Genomic DNA, 16,378 nt, shown 5'->3' with positions numbered 1-16,378 from the left:
AAAAAGTGATTTTTTTCCCAAAAAATTGCGTTTGGAAGACCGCTGCGCAAATACGGTGTGATAAAAAATATTGCAATAATCTCCATTTTATTCTCTAGGGTCTCTGCTAAAAAAAAAATATATAATGTTTTGGGGTTCTAAGTAGTTTTCTAGCAAAAACAACTGATTTTAGCTTGTAAACACCAAATGTCAAAAATAGGCCTAGGCAAGTGGCTAGGATGCATGATGATGCTCCTTGGATGTTTAGGCCCCTCTATATGGCTAGGCTGTGAAAAAGTCTCACACATGTGGTATTGCCATACTCAGGAGGAGTGGCAGAATGTATTTTGGGGTGTCATTTTTGCTATGTACATGCTATGTGTTAGGAATATTCTATAAATTTACAACTTTGTGTAAAAAAAAAAAGTTTTTATTTTTTTCCCACATTTTCCAAAAACTTGTGGAAAAAAATGACATGTTCAAAGGACCCATAATGCCTCATAGAATATACGTTGGAGTGTTTGCTTTCCAAAATGGGGTCATTTTGTGGACTTTTCCATTGTATTGGTGCTCTAGGGCCTTGAAAAGTGTGATAGGTAGTAAGAAAGTTTTATGTGTATTTATGCTCCTAAAATGCCTTATGGTGCTACTTGGACGTGGAGTCTCTTTTTGTGGCCAGGCTGTGTAAAAGTCTCACACATGTGGTATCACCATACTCAGAAGGAGTAGCAGAATGAATTTTGGGGTGTCATTTTTGCTGTGTACATGCTATGTGTTAGAAATAGCTTATAAATTGACAACGTTTTGGGAAAAAAAAAGAAAAAAAAATGTTTTCTTCATTTTCCCAAGAATTGTGGGAAAAAATTATAACTTCAAAAAACTCACCATGCCTCTTACTAAATACCTTGGACTGTCTACTTTACAAAAAGGGGTCATTTGGGGGGTATTTGTACTGTCCTGACATTTCAGGGCCTCAAGAAAGGAGATAGGCCATCAGTACATCTGGTGTGATAAATTTTCAGTAATTGGTACCATAGCTTCTAGACTCAATAACTTTCACACAGACTAAATAATATACACTAATTTGGGTTAATTTTACCAGAGATATGTAGCAGTATAAATTTTGGCCCAAATGTATGAAGAAAAATTAATTTTTTGCAAAATTTTATAATAGAAACTAAAAAAAAGTGTTTTTTTTTGCAAAATTTTTGCTCTTTTTTTGCTTATATCACGAAAAAAAAAAAACCCCAGTTGTGATCAAATACCACCAAAAGAAAGCTCTATTTGTGTGAAAAAAATGATAAAAATTTTGTTTGGTTACAGTGTAGCATGACTGAGCAATTGTCATTCAAAGTGTGAGAGTGCTGAAAGCTGAAAATTGGTCTGGGCAGGAAGGGGGTCTAACTGCTCTGTATGGAAGCGGTTAAGTAACCAATAAAGATTTTCAGCAAACTCTCAATGTTCTCCTGGAAACCTTTCCAGCACAAGTCAAAATGTTTACTTGTTTGACCAAAGAAGGTTAAGAGCTCATTCACATTAGTGTGACTTGTCAGGCGACTTGTCAGCCTGACAAGTCGCGGTATGTCGCAGTCCATTGAGTAGTACAGGACCCGTTTTAATAGGAGCGACACCAGTCGCTCCGACTTAGAAAAAGGGTCCTGTACTACTTTGGGGCGACCTCGGAGCGACTTGCATAGACTTCCATTATGTGAAGTCTCTGCAAGTCACGCCGAAGTCGCGGTGCACGCGACTTCACAGGTCGCCCCCCGAAGTCGTGTCGCCTCAATGTGAATGGGCTCTAATAGTACCATTAAATTTTGTTTACATTTTTCTTTTCTTATTTATTATGGTCTATAGATCATCTAAAATGGCTATAGGTAGTCAATAGGACTTTTGAGGCACAACATTTTATCTAAAATTATAGTTTGATTATTTCTGTATCAACATCGACATTCCACATAAAACATGTTATAATATCACAATACAAATTCATAAAAATATTGTAACAATGCAATGCACAATATCCAAAAGTGATGATCTCAGGGCTCAACATGTTTCCTGGACTTAATCCACTTCTTCGGGAGACATTGGTATATTAATTCACCCAACAATCCGAATAGAATGACATCCATTATCATTTACAACCTCATTATAATGAAATAGCTAACATCCCACTAAATATTATAGGACAAACCCAGAGTATATCAGTGTAATAAAAAGGGGAACAGAGATGGATCAGACCCACAAGAAGGCTGCAAATGGAGAACCCAACACACAAGCACCCCCCAAATAGCTAACCCCCTACCACCCTTTTCTTATGTATAGAATTCAAACAGGAGTAGTGTGGGGTTAGTTTTTTTGGGGTGCTTGTGGGATGTTTGCTATTTAATTACAATGAGGTTCTGAATAATGATGGATGTCATTCTCTTTAGATCAGGGTTTCCTAACCAGGGTTCCTCCTGAGGTTGCTAGGGGTTCCTTGAGCAATGGGCAATTTCTGCCTCTATTGCATAGAGATCAGATAGCCTTTGCTCTTTTATGTAAATCTTTTACCTACATAAATAGACTTCTCTTTATATGTAACATGGGTTCTCAGTTACCATATCTCTCATCTGGAACAAAGGTTCTAGACCAGTGGTCTCCAAACTTTATCCAGCCCTTGGGGCACTGTTCCTCCCTCTGATACAGTGTGAGGCAGTATTCCTCCTGCTGACACCTTGGATGAGGCATCATTCCCTCCAATGAAACCTACAATGGAACATTATTCCTTCCATTGTCACCAATGATGGAGCATTATTCCTTCTACTGGCATTAATGATGAGGCATAATGCCTCCCCCTAATATAAACGATTGTGCACTATTTTTGCCATTCACAGAATTGATGGGGCACTATTCCTTCCACTGACACCAACAGTGGGGCAGTATTCCTCTCACTGACACCAACAGTGGGGCAGTATTCCTCCCACTGACACCAACAGTGGGGCAGTATTCCTCCCACTGACACCAACAGTGGGGCGGTATTCCTCCCACTGACACCAACAGTGGGGCGGTATTCCTCCCACTGACACCAACAGTGGGGCGGTATTCCTCCCACTGACACCAACAATGGAGCATTATTCCTTCCAACCACTAACGATGGAGCATTATATCTTACACTGACACCAACAATGGGGTACAGTTTCTCTGATCTCTGATTGTTTCACTGATATAAACGGTTGGGCACTATTCCTTCCACTGAGAACAATGCTGGGGCACTATTTATCCCACTAATACAAATGATAGGGCGCTATTCCTCTCCTTATTGACCACAGGCACTATGTAATTTGAGTGCTCTCTATATACTTTTTTTTTAATGCCAGTTAAGGCAATCTCATTAGACAAGGGAAGGCATTTTGTGTAGTGATGAACTCAGGGAACATAAATCAGCGAGGTACACAAGGAAGCCTACACTATATTGTCATAAGTATTGGGACGCCTGCCTTTACACACACATAAACTTTAATGGCATCCCAGTCTTAGTCTGTAGGGTTCAATAATAAGTTGGCCCACCCTTTGCAGCTATAACAGCTTCAACTCTTCTGGGAAGGCTGTCCACAAGGTTTAGGAGTGTGTCTATGGGATTGTTTGACCAGTCTTCCAGAAGTGCATTTGTGAGGTCAGGCACTGATGTTGGACAAGAAGGCCTGGCTCGCAGTCTTCACTATACTGCATCCCAAAGATGTTCTATCAGGTTGAGGTCAGGACTCTGTGCAGGCCAGTCAAGTTCTTCCACCCCAAACTCACTCATCCATGTCTTTATGGACCTTTGCTTTGTGCACAGGTGCATAGTCATATTGGAACAGGAAGGGGGCATCCCCAAACTGTTTCCAGGAAGTTGGGAGAATGAAATTGTCCAAAATGTCTTGGTATGTTGACACCTTAAGAATTCCCTTTGCTTGAAACAAAGGGGCCAAGCCCAACCCCTGAAAAACAACCCAATAATCCCCCCACCAGCAACTTATTTGGACTGATGAGCGAGTTTGGGGTGGAGGAACTTGACTGGCCTGCACAGAGTCCTGACCTCAACCCAATAAAACCTTTGGGATGATCTAGAGTGGAGTCTGCGGGTCAGGCCTTCTCGTCCAACATCAGTGTCTGACCTCACAAATGCGCTCCTGGAAGAATGGTCAAACATTTCCATAGACACACTCCTAAACCTTGTGGACAGCCTTCCCAGAAGAGTTGAAGCTGTTATAGCTGCAAAGGGTGGGCCAACTCCATATTAAACCCTACGTACTAAGACTGGGATGCCATTAAAGTTCATGTGTGTGTAAAGGCAGGCGTCCCAATACTTTTGACAATATAGTGTAAGCTTCCTTGTGTACCTCGCTGATTTATGTGCCCTGAGTTCATCACTACACAAAATGCCTTCCCTTGTCTAATGAGATTGCCTTACCTGGCATAAAAAAAAAACAATACTTTTGACAATATAGTGTATTTGCAGTTCTTCTCTATAGTACAGGTTAGTCACCAGCCTTGATTCTGTAGCTCCTCCTCAACTCTATCAGTTTACCCGCGGTTGGCACTACGTGTGTATATGTGAGCTTTGTGCACTTGTTTCTGTTCAGGGTTCACTCATCTTCAATCCATCGCTAGCTCTCTTTTTGGACTTTTTGGAAAATATATGTACAGTATGCATGTATTTATATATTTATTTTTTAACAAAGAACTGGTAACAATAGATTACACAATGTATTCTGCATTGAAAAAAAAACTCTGCATAATAGCAAATTAGATATTTAAAACCATATTAGCAGACAATGGGTGTTTAAAACCTGACCCAGCTTATACAATGTAAATCACAGTAACCCACATAAGGGTATGTGATCAAAGCTTGTTAAGCCAAACACAGCACAAATGTCTCTGGATTGGCATGACTGGTGACTTCAGAACAGTGAGCCAAGTTCATACAAAATACAGTAGGCAATGAACATTTCTGGTATTTCAAACCAAAAAAGGCCTAAGAGAGACCTTCAATCCTACATTATACGACAGCCACCTGACACTATTGGCCTATTTACCGGTATCACAACTTACAATAAATTGGTCCCTACTTTAACTAGTCAAAGGTAACAAAAGGCATTTTATGCCAAATATATAATTGCTAACAGGCAACCAGTAATCAAAGAGAAATTTTAGAATACCTTCAATTTCCCCTCTTGATTCTAAACCCTCTCTATATTTACAGGGATAAAATCTCCTACACCTCCTTTTTCGCATGTGCCGCTAGCTGTGGTAGTTTTCTGATGTCCCCTACAATGCTACAGCAAGTAAAACCTGGTATTATTGCCCAACTATTTGTAATAATTCACCTAAGGGCCCTTTCACACGGGCACTCCGTATGTCCGCAAATCATCTTATTTTTTGCGGATGATTTGCGGACATAATGTAAGTCTATGGCATTGCGGATGTCAGCGGAATACCATCCGCTGACATCCGATTTTCTTCCTGTCAGTTCTGTTCCGTTTTTTGGAACTGAACAAAACCCTATTTTTGTTCCGTTCAAAAAACGGAAAGGAAGGAAAATCGGATGTCAGCGGTGTCATCCGCTGACATCCGCAAACCCCCATAGACTTACATTATGTCCGCATATCATCCGCAAACGGATGGGATGATATGTGGACATACGGAGCGGATGACAGAAATGTCATCCGCTCCGTGGAAAAAAAAAAGGACCGCAGCGGAGCTCTCACACGGAGCGGCCATGTGAAAGAGCCCTTAAAGAGAGGTGCAGTATTTAAAAAAACAAACAAACAATCATAATCCCCTATGCATGTGGCTGCAGCATTGATCCGAAGCTGCAGCTGTCCCCACTGGCTCTAAGACTGAGAACTGAGCGATCACTTGACCACTGGTCGCTCAGTCTTCAGTGAGCAGAGAGTTCTGACTTTCAGCTACCTGCTCTCTGCTCTGCCCCTCCAGTACTCACTGGAGTGGCGGGCTGGGGAGGGGGGCAGAAGTGGCTGGCTCAGGCTCTCACCGGTGCATGGAGAGGTTGAGCCAGCAGTTGGTCAATATCTGGGTTAATCCCTACAATATTGTCAGGATCCCTGCAGAGCCTTGACTGGTTCTGTGATGTCAGCCAATAGTGGGCTTTAGCCCACTTGCTGCTGAATCTGGATTACAGAAGTGCAGGGTGCAAGTGCATTCCTGTGACCCACATGAGAAGTATAGCCATAAAAAGCTTTTTCCATACTTAAACTAATCTTAAAATTTTAAAATTTTAAATCTTAAACAGGTAAAAAGACATGTAAAGGCGAGGCAACACCTTGCACCCTTTCCACCCCTGATCCCCCCGGTCCCCACTGTACCCACCCCCAGAGTTCATGAGCTGTCAGCCAGTTTAGTGGGATATAAAATACCCGCACTTCTCCCTCTTCTCTGTGCAGTGATGTGGGATGGACAAGATCAATTTACTGTGATGGTGCTGACCAATCAAAGTCAATCTGGTCTGTCCTGGAAGCGCTGCACAGAGAAGAGGGAGGTTTTTTAATTCCCAAACCACTGGACCGGCTGTGTGGGCACTGATAGCTTAGGATCACCGGAGGTGAATTCAATGGGGAGTGTTAGTTCAGCTTTACATTTTTTTCTGTAAAGGTGAACAAACACTTCAAAGAGGATACAGTCTTTTCAAGTATTTTTTACGATATGCATGTACAAGATGAGCAGTCTGTGTTAATATTTAAAAAAGTAAAATTCGTATACAGTATATCATTATATGTATTGTACACACAAGCTTTCCTTCTTTTGCAGTACTATACAAATATTGTGTTGTCCTACTTACAAATCTATGAGTTAGGCCTAGTACACACTACTAGTTTTTCTTCATTCAACCCAGTGGGCTAAACGAAAAAAAAAACTGACAGCTCGGGAGGAGCCGCTGCACTAACTATGTGATATTAGTACAGCGATTTCTCCTGCTGAGCTATTGTGTTCTGACAGGGGGGATAGCCTAGAGCCGCGAGCCCCCCAACCCCCCCCCCCGCCAGAGCACGCCGTTCAGCGCTCTCAGCCATTGGCTGCCAGCGCTGATCAGATGCTGATTGGCAGACTTTTTTCGGTCATCCCACTTAGACAGAAGCCGACCAAACAGCCGGCTTCTTTTGGGCCAGCTGCCATACACACGGGCCGCATCTCAGCAGTTTTTTAAAATGCCACCTGACATTCGGCCCGTGTATACTAGGCTTTAGCCTAGTGTAATGAACTCCCTATATGATCGATATCTTATGTCAATAGCTATCAAAGCAGAACTACATTTAAAAAACAAAAAATTGAGAACAGGCAGGCTTTTTTTTTGCAGAAGAGATCTGCAATATATTATATTTACCTGCTTATTTGCAATCCTCTGTAAAATGTACACTGAACTGCACTCACGTGCAGGAGTGACGTTGTCCCATGCTGAATGATCACCTGAAGACTGGTACCTGGAAGAACCCCGGGAGAAGATGCCGACACCAGCAAGGGACTAGCGAGGAACTAAGGTACTGTAAGTATTTGTGCCTTTAGTTCTGCTTTAAGCAGAGTAGTAGCGTGAGGGAAGTATCCTCCTTTCAGTGGCTAAACTATAGATCCCTAGAACTAACAAAGTAACATAAATAGGTAAAAGCAACAACGTAAAAATGTGAGTCACATCCAAGTTATTTTAATGTAAATATTGTAGTAATTACTAAAAATATGTGCCACTGAAAATACACAATACTATTCTTTCATGTCCACCAAGCTAATGTAATATACAGCATCAGATCTTGGACGTGCTGTTAAAGTGTATGTAAACCCAAAAACAATTTTCTAGCTTTCAATGGAGTGGGGAAAGGTTAGAACTCTAAGTTTTCCATGCTCCATTAGAGAGATTTAAGCCCCGTACACACGTATCGATTGTCGGCCGTAAATATTCGGCCGCCGAACGATCGGCCGATTGTCGGCTTGTTAGTATGATGCTTCCGACAACCGACAGCGACTTTTCGGCCGAACAGAATCTGTTGTGCGGGCATTAAAATTTTTGTTGGCCGACACCAGAACGGCCGATTGTTCGCCAGTCAGTACAGAATTCGGCCGACAAACAGCCGATTAGCAAGACTGGGCTTGCTCAGAAAAGAAAAAAGACACGGAAAGTTAACCATTACATGACATCACTTCTGCAGTCGGCTGTTGTTGGCCGACAAAATTCGTGTGCAGTCTTTAGCACTTTTCAGCCGACAGGACAGCACCGGACAAAAGACGGCCGATCGTTCGGCCGACATTCGGTACGTGTGTACGGGGCTTTACTCTCACTTCCTGTCCTGTGTCTCTGGACTGGAATGATTGAAAATCTGCAACAGAAACACAGGCAGAAATAAAAATACCACAAAAAAATACAAAATAAAAACCAGTAATTCTAGGCTTCCCTTACTCTATTAAACAAAGGATCCTTAGGAGTCTTCTGTACAGCAACTGGTCTGTTATTGCATGCATATTTTAATCTTCTGTATATCCAGCGTCTTGCTGGGCATATACAAAGTGTTAATGTTTTTTGATTTTTCTTATGTAATAAAATTAATATTTTTATATTTTTTTGTCCAATTGTTTCAGTGCATTAGTGGCATATAAAGTCCCAAACCATTGGGGGTACCTCTTTTTGTATCTGATTATCGGGATGATGGCCACTTGCACTGGGTACTGAGCGATAGGATTCAATCATTCTCCTATTAAACAAAGAATGTTTATATTTGTCTGTGTTGCTGTTGGAGAGTTACTACCTATCTGATAAAACGTTGTCAGCAAGACAGGAAGTGGAGATAAAAATTTCTTCCTAATGAAGCACCAGATACCAGTAAAAACCTGCCAAAGTTTCGAAAACTTCACTTCTCTATCAAAAATGAAGAAAAAAAATTGGGTGGGACATACACTTCAACTATAAGAGGTGTACTACATAAATGAAAAAGGAATGGATGATATGTTCAATTTTAAATAACTCCTGAAAAATGTCTAATTGAGGTGTGAAGAAACAGTTTTACCCCAGGTAAAAACATTTTTACCTGATTTTCTTCATGCGAAACTCTCATCTGCTCCCTCAGAACAGACATCCTAGCTGCCTCCTCCTTACGAAGGACTCTTTCTTTTTTTAGTTCTGGGCTCCAAAATGTTTTAATACTGTTCATGGAAGATCCCAGCTTGCTGTCTTTAATGTCCAGCTCCTTCCGTAGAAGCTCATTTTCCCTCTGTAGATCCTTCAGCTGAACCTGAAGATCGAGCATTGTACTGTCTCTTACCTGTCTCAACATGGAAGGAACCTGGTGGTGGTGGTGATGATGGTGAGAGGAGCTGGTCAAGCCTATGTGGTCAGTGTAGGACAGGACATCAGTGTGGGAAAGGCCAGCTGAAGCAATGTTTGGACTGCTACCCATGGCTGTGACCCTTCCTCCATAGACTGCTCGATTCGTAGCCCTTCCAAGTGTCATAGTTCCTTTTGGAAATGCAGTAGATGCTACCCCCTCATGGTCACTCAAGTACATGGGTCCAGACGTTGCATAGGCTGCATTAAGGGATTGTATATTCTCCATTGACAGTGTTTTACCTGCGCCTCCTCCACTGCTTGTTCGTCTATGGCCCAAACGAGGTGATCTTGGCAAACGAGGCGATCTGGAAGGACTGCCTTCCAGATTAGTGATTGTACGAGCACTTCCATACATAGCTGTGCTGTAGTTTGGTACAAGATGGTAGAACTGAAATAACAACTACACTAATACAATAGCTATCTGCTCCCCAGCACCTAGAGAGTTGTTTGGAAATTCACTGTTGTCCGTCCATCATGAAGACCCTCCAAGCAAAACAAACCTAAAACGAAATACAAATAGTAAAACCATAAATATATGTATATTGTATAGCTCAAAAAACTTTTGCAAACTTCAAAATAAATACAGCATTTATGTTATTGGGTCCTTTCATCTAATCACACCCAAAACTTTCAGCCTAAGCTGGTTCTATGGGTCTGATTACACCCCTGTGGTCTGAAAGATTGTGCCAGTAGAGCTTCCAGAACTAGACATTGTAAGTTAGTAATGAGAAAAGGACAGGGACTGTACTGTTGCCTAGTGCTTTACCTTCTGTTTGTCTTTTCTGGGCTACTACATGATACTTGTAGTTTACACAGTAGGTAACCATTTATGCTTATGTTTAAAAATTAACCTCTGGCATTTATAAGAATATGTCTAAGCCAATAAAAATGGCCCAAATAGCACTAGCCATACAAAAATGATTGAATCTATGAATAATTAAAAAGACACAAACTGAAATGATTCTCAACGGTCTACATGAAAATCCAATCGTAAGAAAGTAGATATTCAGGGCTTGACAAATTTTCCTGAAATCTAGGAGCCAGCAAAAAAAGTTAGGAGCCAGTTTTTTTTTTTTAAACAAACAACCAAGCTTTATTTCCAAAAAATAACATACTAAATTTACACATAAAGACGACTGGAACCCCACTCTCCTCTATAGCGCAATCGGAGGGAAACAGACTGTCTGTCTGTTTCCATCCGATGCCATCTGATCCGATCCACGGGATGGATAGAAAATAGAGCCACCATCCGTCTGTTTTTGGCGGACAGGATCAGATGGCGGCAGATTACCGCTCCATAGAGGAGAATGAAGGGTCCGATCAGGTCTGTCTGAAAAACTGACAGGCGGACCTGATCGGACAGCCCGTGTGACAGGGGCCTTCGGCTGTGGCATGGCGATGAGGAAAAAAAAAAATTATATATTATATAATATATATTTTTTTTTATTTTTTTATAATAATTGAAAAAAAATATAAAAAGAAAATAAAAAATGTATTTTTCTAATTGAAAAAAGAAAAAAATTTTTTTTTATTAATAATAATAATAATAATAAAAAAAAAAAGAAAATAATAATAATAATAACCACACTCCCTGTCCACTTACCTTTTAAGCAAAGGTAAGTGGACAGGGAGATGAAGCCTGCAAAAACTTCCCTCTCATCTCCTCTTGGGTAAGGAGATGGACAGGCATTGAGGACAGGCAGGGGAAACAGCCATTAGTTACTGCTTGCCAAACTCCCGGCCACCACAAGAGGGCGCCAGTTCCCCGTTCTGTCACTGAAGAAGGCCAAAAAGCCGTGGCCTCAATTTTCGGACGGCGCGGAAGTCCGTGCACTCGGTGAGTGGTTGGGGGGGCGCAAAAGGGACAGGACACCTTTTGCAGTGCACCCCAGGCGCCAGGTCGCTAATTCTAGTCGCTAATGCGACCTGGCGCCCGGCGTTTGTCGAGCCCTGTAGATATTAATATTAAAATACAGGATTTATATAGTGTCAACAGTTTGCTCAGCGCTTTACAATAAAAGGGAGACAATACAATTCAATACAAAAGGGTTAAGAGGGCCCTGCTCCTGGGAGCTTATCTAATAGGAAGTGGCTAATGGGACAAAATGTAATAAATGTGAAAGATGAACTGATGGGAGAAATAAAAGATTTTGTTATTAGCTGAAGCCAGGATAGGCTGCCCTGAAGAGGTGAGTTTTTGGGGATCGCCTAAAAGTGGACAGAGTAGGAGATAGCCGGACAGATTGGGGTAGGGTGTTCCAGAGGATGGGACAGGCTCTGGGGAAGTCCTGGAGACAAGCATGGGAAGAGGTGACAAGGGAGCTAGAAAGATCAATATGACTACTCTAAAGCATATGAAGCGTCCAAAGAGTCCTTGTTATTTTAACAACAGTTAATTTTAATATTTGGGGGAAGGTGTGATATATGATCCATCTGGACAGAAAATCCGATCATAGGAAATCAGACAGATCAATACAACCGTTAGGGGAATGGCGCATCCAAAGATCTTTTCACTCCTTAATATATAAACAATTGTTCATTTTATTATTTTGCAGGAAGGTGTGATATATGATTTTTTTTTTAAATCAAGACAAATTTGAAAGCAATTTTTTTTTACAGGCATAGAAACCAATTTTTAGTAAAAAGTTTTAGAAATATTATTTTTATTTATTGTTGTGAATACCACATATTTTATGTGAATACTATAAAGTATGTGTTTGTACAAATTTAAAAATAACTGTTTAACATGCGCACTGCTTAATTTGCATAAAAATAAAGTACTAGTGCATATCAATATATGGATGCTTTTTTAAAAAGTTCTTTGTTTTTTTGTAGATTACAGTACGTCACATATATAATACAAAAATTCCCCCATTAAACGGGAATTTAGTGGCTCAAAAATATGCTATTAAGCAAAAAATGTACACATTTTATTATGGTCGCATGAAAATTATTATGATAAACAGTATAATATGTTAAAATTACCCATATTTATTACTAGAAATCCACAAGGGTACAATATATTAGTCCATAATTTTACACAAGCAGAAATCACATAAAGACATCGGACGTGTGTCGGAGACACGTGGCTCCATCTTCAAGGATAATTTCTGCAGGTGGTATAATCTGATAAAAGATGGTACCAAGAGGAAGAATGTCTTTCTCATAACGACAAAGAAAAAGGCAGTAGCCACAACTCGCATCCAATCTCTCACCCCGTCAGAAAAGACGGGCGATAGGGGAGGGGCTTAGCCAGATAAGTCCTGAGACTACCCTTACTAATATATTCAATCTGACACACCAAGGTCCAAATGGCGTAATCATTAGGTTGTAGTGAATGGGTAATCAGGGAAGCCATCAGAAATTCTGGGGCCCCTTACACAGCTTTAGGTCTGGGCCCCTCCGAACCTGACAACCAACATTCCCCAGGGCCGGTCCTCTGGCCATCCCACCAAATCTCCCCGCTGGCAATCCTACCGAGTCCTTCAGTGCACCCACTTTTATTTTAACACTCTTACAACTTAATATATGAAAATGAATCCAATACTGCAAAAAGACATCACCATATATTCAGCAAAGAGATATCCCAATCCAGCAAAGAGCCGGCCTCATATATTTAGCAAAAAGACAGCCCAATCCAGCAAAGAGACATCCCTTCGACTGCATCAGCTTACTCTGCGGCCACCCTGCTTTAGCAATTGCTAGTTACTACAGCAGCAACAACTTGATCTCGTTGGTTGGGCCTGGGCAGCTGGGCCACATGGAAAGCCTGGGCCCCCTACATGTGTATGGGCTGTCCCCCCCTGATGGCTGCCCTGTGGGTAATCAATCAGTAAGTCACACAGGACCGGAATGGGACATTTGTTTCTTACCATCGTGTTTCAAACTGTATTCCATCCGTTTTACGTATATGGTGCAATCATTTTGAACAATTTTAATTAGTGTGCAGGTGCCTAATTGATGCTCTGATCATATTGTTCTCCCAAACTGTGAACTGATCAACAATACAATCGTAGATAAAATTGCTCCATGTATGATCACCATTAGAGATACTGGAAATTCTCAGGAGGTTTTAGTTTACATTCCTAAAGACTGAATTCTCAGTTTTTGGGTAACTATTCCGTTACATTAAGATTTAAAAGAATAGATATAAAAACACGCAACGCACATTGTCATAACCAAATTAAATATCAGAATACAGGAAGAAGCAATGGACCATTTCACCAAAAATCAAATAAAATCTGAATAAGCAGCTTATTGAATTAAGGAACATAACTCCTAAAAAAGCAACAGACTAGATTGATATCATTTCTGAAATGCATTAACTGGCCCACTGATACAGCAACAACTCAGGAAAGATTTATTTACAGGATATATAGGCAGAAATTACATTGCTGCAATTCAGAACATCAAATTGTGAAGTTTAGACTCTTACTGGCTTCAAATACAGCACATGAAACAGAACCCTGCAACATTTATTCATTAATGGTGCCACAAACTAATAGAAAATTCAAAATATTCAAAAAATATGTTTTGAAATAAGCAGCTTCTGTGCTAGCTTCAATCGTCCAGTCATGTGCGAGTAAAATCCTGTTTCCTAAATTTTCCTTGCACATGATTGGTTATTCTTTGCAAAGTGAAATTTGATTTAGCGTCAGCCCATTCACTAAGCTAAGGGGGAATGGACTCTACAAAGTGGGCATGTGCTACTCCTTTAGTAAATCAACTGCTTACAGCAGAATGGAGGAGGCTACTGATACTCAGCAAGAACTATTTTCTTCCAGACCAGCTCAGCTCTAACATAAAATTGAGGAGCAGCTACACAGGGGCGTCATTTTGTTGTAACATCCTACAGATGGTAAAGATACAGGACTACACAACCCCCTACAGGGAGGTATCTTGTAAGACGGTTATGCCATGCAAGTACTCTTAGTTCAGTCCTTCAAAAAATGTCATACATAAAGCAGAACTAAAAAGTGTATGTGAGCACCACAAACTAAAAACACTATTTAGTTCATTTTTAATATTCAAGGCAAACTCACCCATCCACCCATGTCTCAATGCTTTATTTTGTTAGGAAATCACTTCTCTAGCATTCCTAGCATCAAACATCTTAAGAAAGGGCAGGAGATTCACATAGCGCTTACTTCCTGGAATCCATCTGCCCTTAGCTCAGGGATGCAGGTAGGAGGATGTGCTAAGCTGAGAAAGCCCCTCCAGATCAAAGAAAAGAAAAAGCCCATGAAGACTCCAAGGATGTGTGACATCATCTTTACCTAGGCCAAAATCTAGGAAGCAAGTGAAGAACTGCAAAAAACATTTAACCACTTGCGGACCAGCTGCCGCAGTCATAAGGCAGCAGGCCGGCAGGTTCTCATGAATCCTCGAACTTGGGGGTGCGCCCACTCACTAGCGGGGAAGCCGATCCACCGGGCCGGCGGCCGCAATTGCCGCCGGGCACCCGCGATCGCTCCCCGTGAAGAGATAACGGCAGTCTGCTGTTAAAAACACAGCAGACCGTTGTTCTCCCTGAAATATATACATAGCTCCTGTGTTCCTCCTATTTATTCACTGGGAGGAATACTGCACCTTTCTTGATGTCAGTGTATAGAAGACTGCCCCAGTGTTGATGTCAGTGGAAGGAATAGTGCCCCATTGCTGTGTCAGTGGGAGAAATAGTGCCCCATCATTGGTGTCAGTGGAAGGAATAGTTGGTGTCAGTGGAAGGAATAGTGCCCCATTTTTGGTGTCAGTGGGAGGAATAGTACCTCACTGGTAGTGTCAGTAGAAGGAACAGCCACCCATTGTTGGTGCCAGTGGAAGGAATAGTGCCCAATTGTTGGTGTCAGTGGACGCATTAGTGCCCAATTGTGGGTGTCAGTGGAAAAAATAGTGACCCATCGTTTGTGTTAGTGGAAGGAATAGTTGGTATCAGTGGAAGGAATAGTGCCCAATTGTGGGTGTCAGTGGAAGGAATAGTGCCCAAATGAGGGTGTCAGTGGAAAAAATGGTTCCCCATTGTTGATGCCAGTGGAAGGAATAGTGCCCAATTGTGGGTGTCAGTGGAAAAAATGGTGCCCCATCATTGGTATCAGTGGAAGAAATAGTGCCCTTTGTTGGAGTCAGTGGAAGGAATAGTGCCCTTTTGGTGTCAATGGTGCCCCAAAGGTCAGATGAAGCCAAGAAAAGAGCTGCAGTTTGGAGACCACTGCTCTAGGGCATTATGTGTATAAGGTCTAACAACGTCAGTCACCCTATAATTTTTTTGAAAGGAAGCCCTAACCCACAGAGGACAAAATAACAGGTTCTCTTTAATTCAGCCACCCCCAGGAGAATACATTTACCTGTCTTTGGCTCCCTGCCACTCCATTCAGTCGGTATAAATAAAGACCTGTATAAGCTTTGAGTTGTTGATTTGCCACAGTACTGTTACAAGGAGTAAATCATATATCCTCTACACTAGGCATTTTCTTCAGCTCCCAGCAATCAATGGAGCAGTGGGGAAGCAAAGGAAGTGAGTGGAATAATGCAAATGTATTTCTTTGCTTCCAATGGGCAAATCCCAGGTTTGCTTTAATAGTGTTTACCCCATTTTTGCACAAAATCACAGCTGGATGTAGTCTAGATTTGTTATTCCTGCGGAATCTGCCTTGTCCAAGACCAGAAAAATAAAATGATTTATTAAACAGATAAACCATCTGTAATATCCTGATAGTCCAGCCATACACCAGGTATCTCTGATCTCTGATCCTGAAATCATCTCTGCTTTATGCAGAGTGCCCTTTGGTTGAAAGAGCCCACAGTTAATTAAGAAAGAGCTCCGCAAGAAAGACAATTGTTAGGGGCCCGTGCTGCTCGATACAGGCAATGTAACATCAGGACACCACAATTTTTCATTTGTAATTTTGAAGACTATACCATCAATAAAAAAAATATATATATATCAAACGGCAGCAACAGGAGAAGAGATCTGAAAAGTTATTGTTAGGTAAAAGCGAGAAAAAAAGAGAATGCATCAGTGTGAACCCATCAATGACAAATGGGAAC

General features: G+C 41.3%; 1 protein-coding gene across 6 annotated transcripts in view; it reads right to left on the bottom strand.

Moving 5' to 3' along the window:
• Positions 1 to 16,378, bottom strand: part of ERC2 (ELKS/RAB6-interacting/CAST family member 2) — a 1,553,364-nt gene that overhangs the window by 1,452,032 nt on the left and 84,954 nt on the right. For 5 of the 6 annotated variants that reach the window (XM_082265097.1, XM_082265099.1, XM_082265101.1 and 2 more), the window contains exon 2: positions 9,033 to 9,831. In XM_082265097.1, coding sequence (XP_082121223.1) covers positions 9,033 to 9,686 — 654 coding nt within the window. In that variant the 5' untranslated portion in view covers positions 9,687 to 9,831. The remainder of the gene's footprint in view (positions 1 to 9,032; positions 9,832 to 16,378) is intronic. The other variant, XM_082265102.1, reaches the window with a different exon arrangement.

The sequence above is a fragment of the Pelophylax lessonae genome (assembly GCF_965119305.1).
Source record: "Pelophylax lessonae genome assembly, chromosome: 8".
NCBI classification, from domain to species: Eukaryota; Metazoa; Chordata; class Amphibia; order Anura; family Ranidae; genus Pelophylax; species Pelophylax lessonae.
The sequence above is the reverse complement of the archived record's forward strand: the minus strand, read 5'-3'. Positions and strand labels throughout refer to the sequence as shown.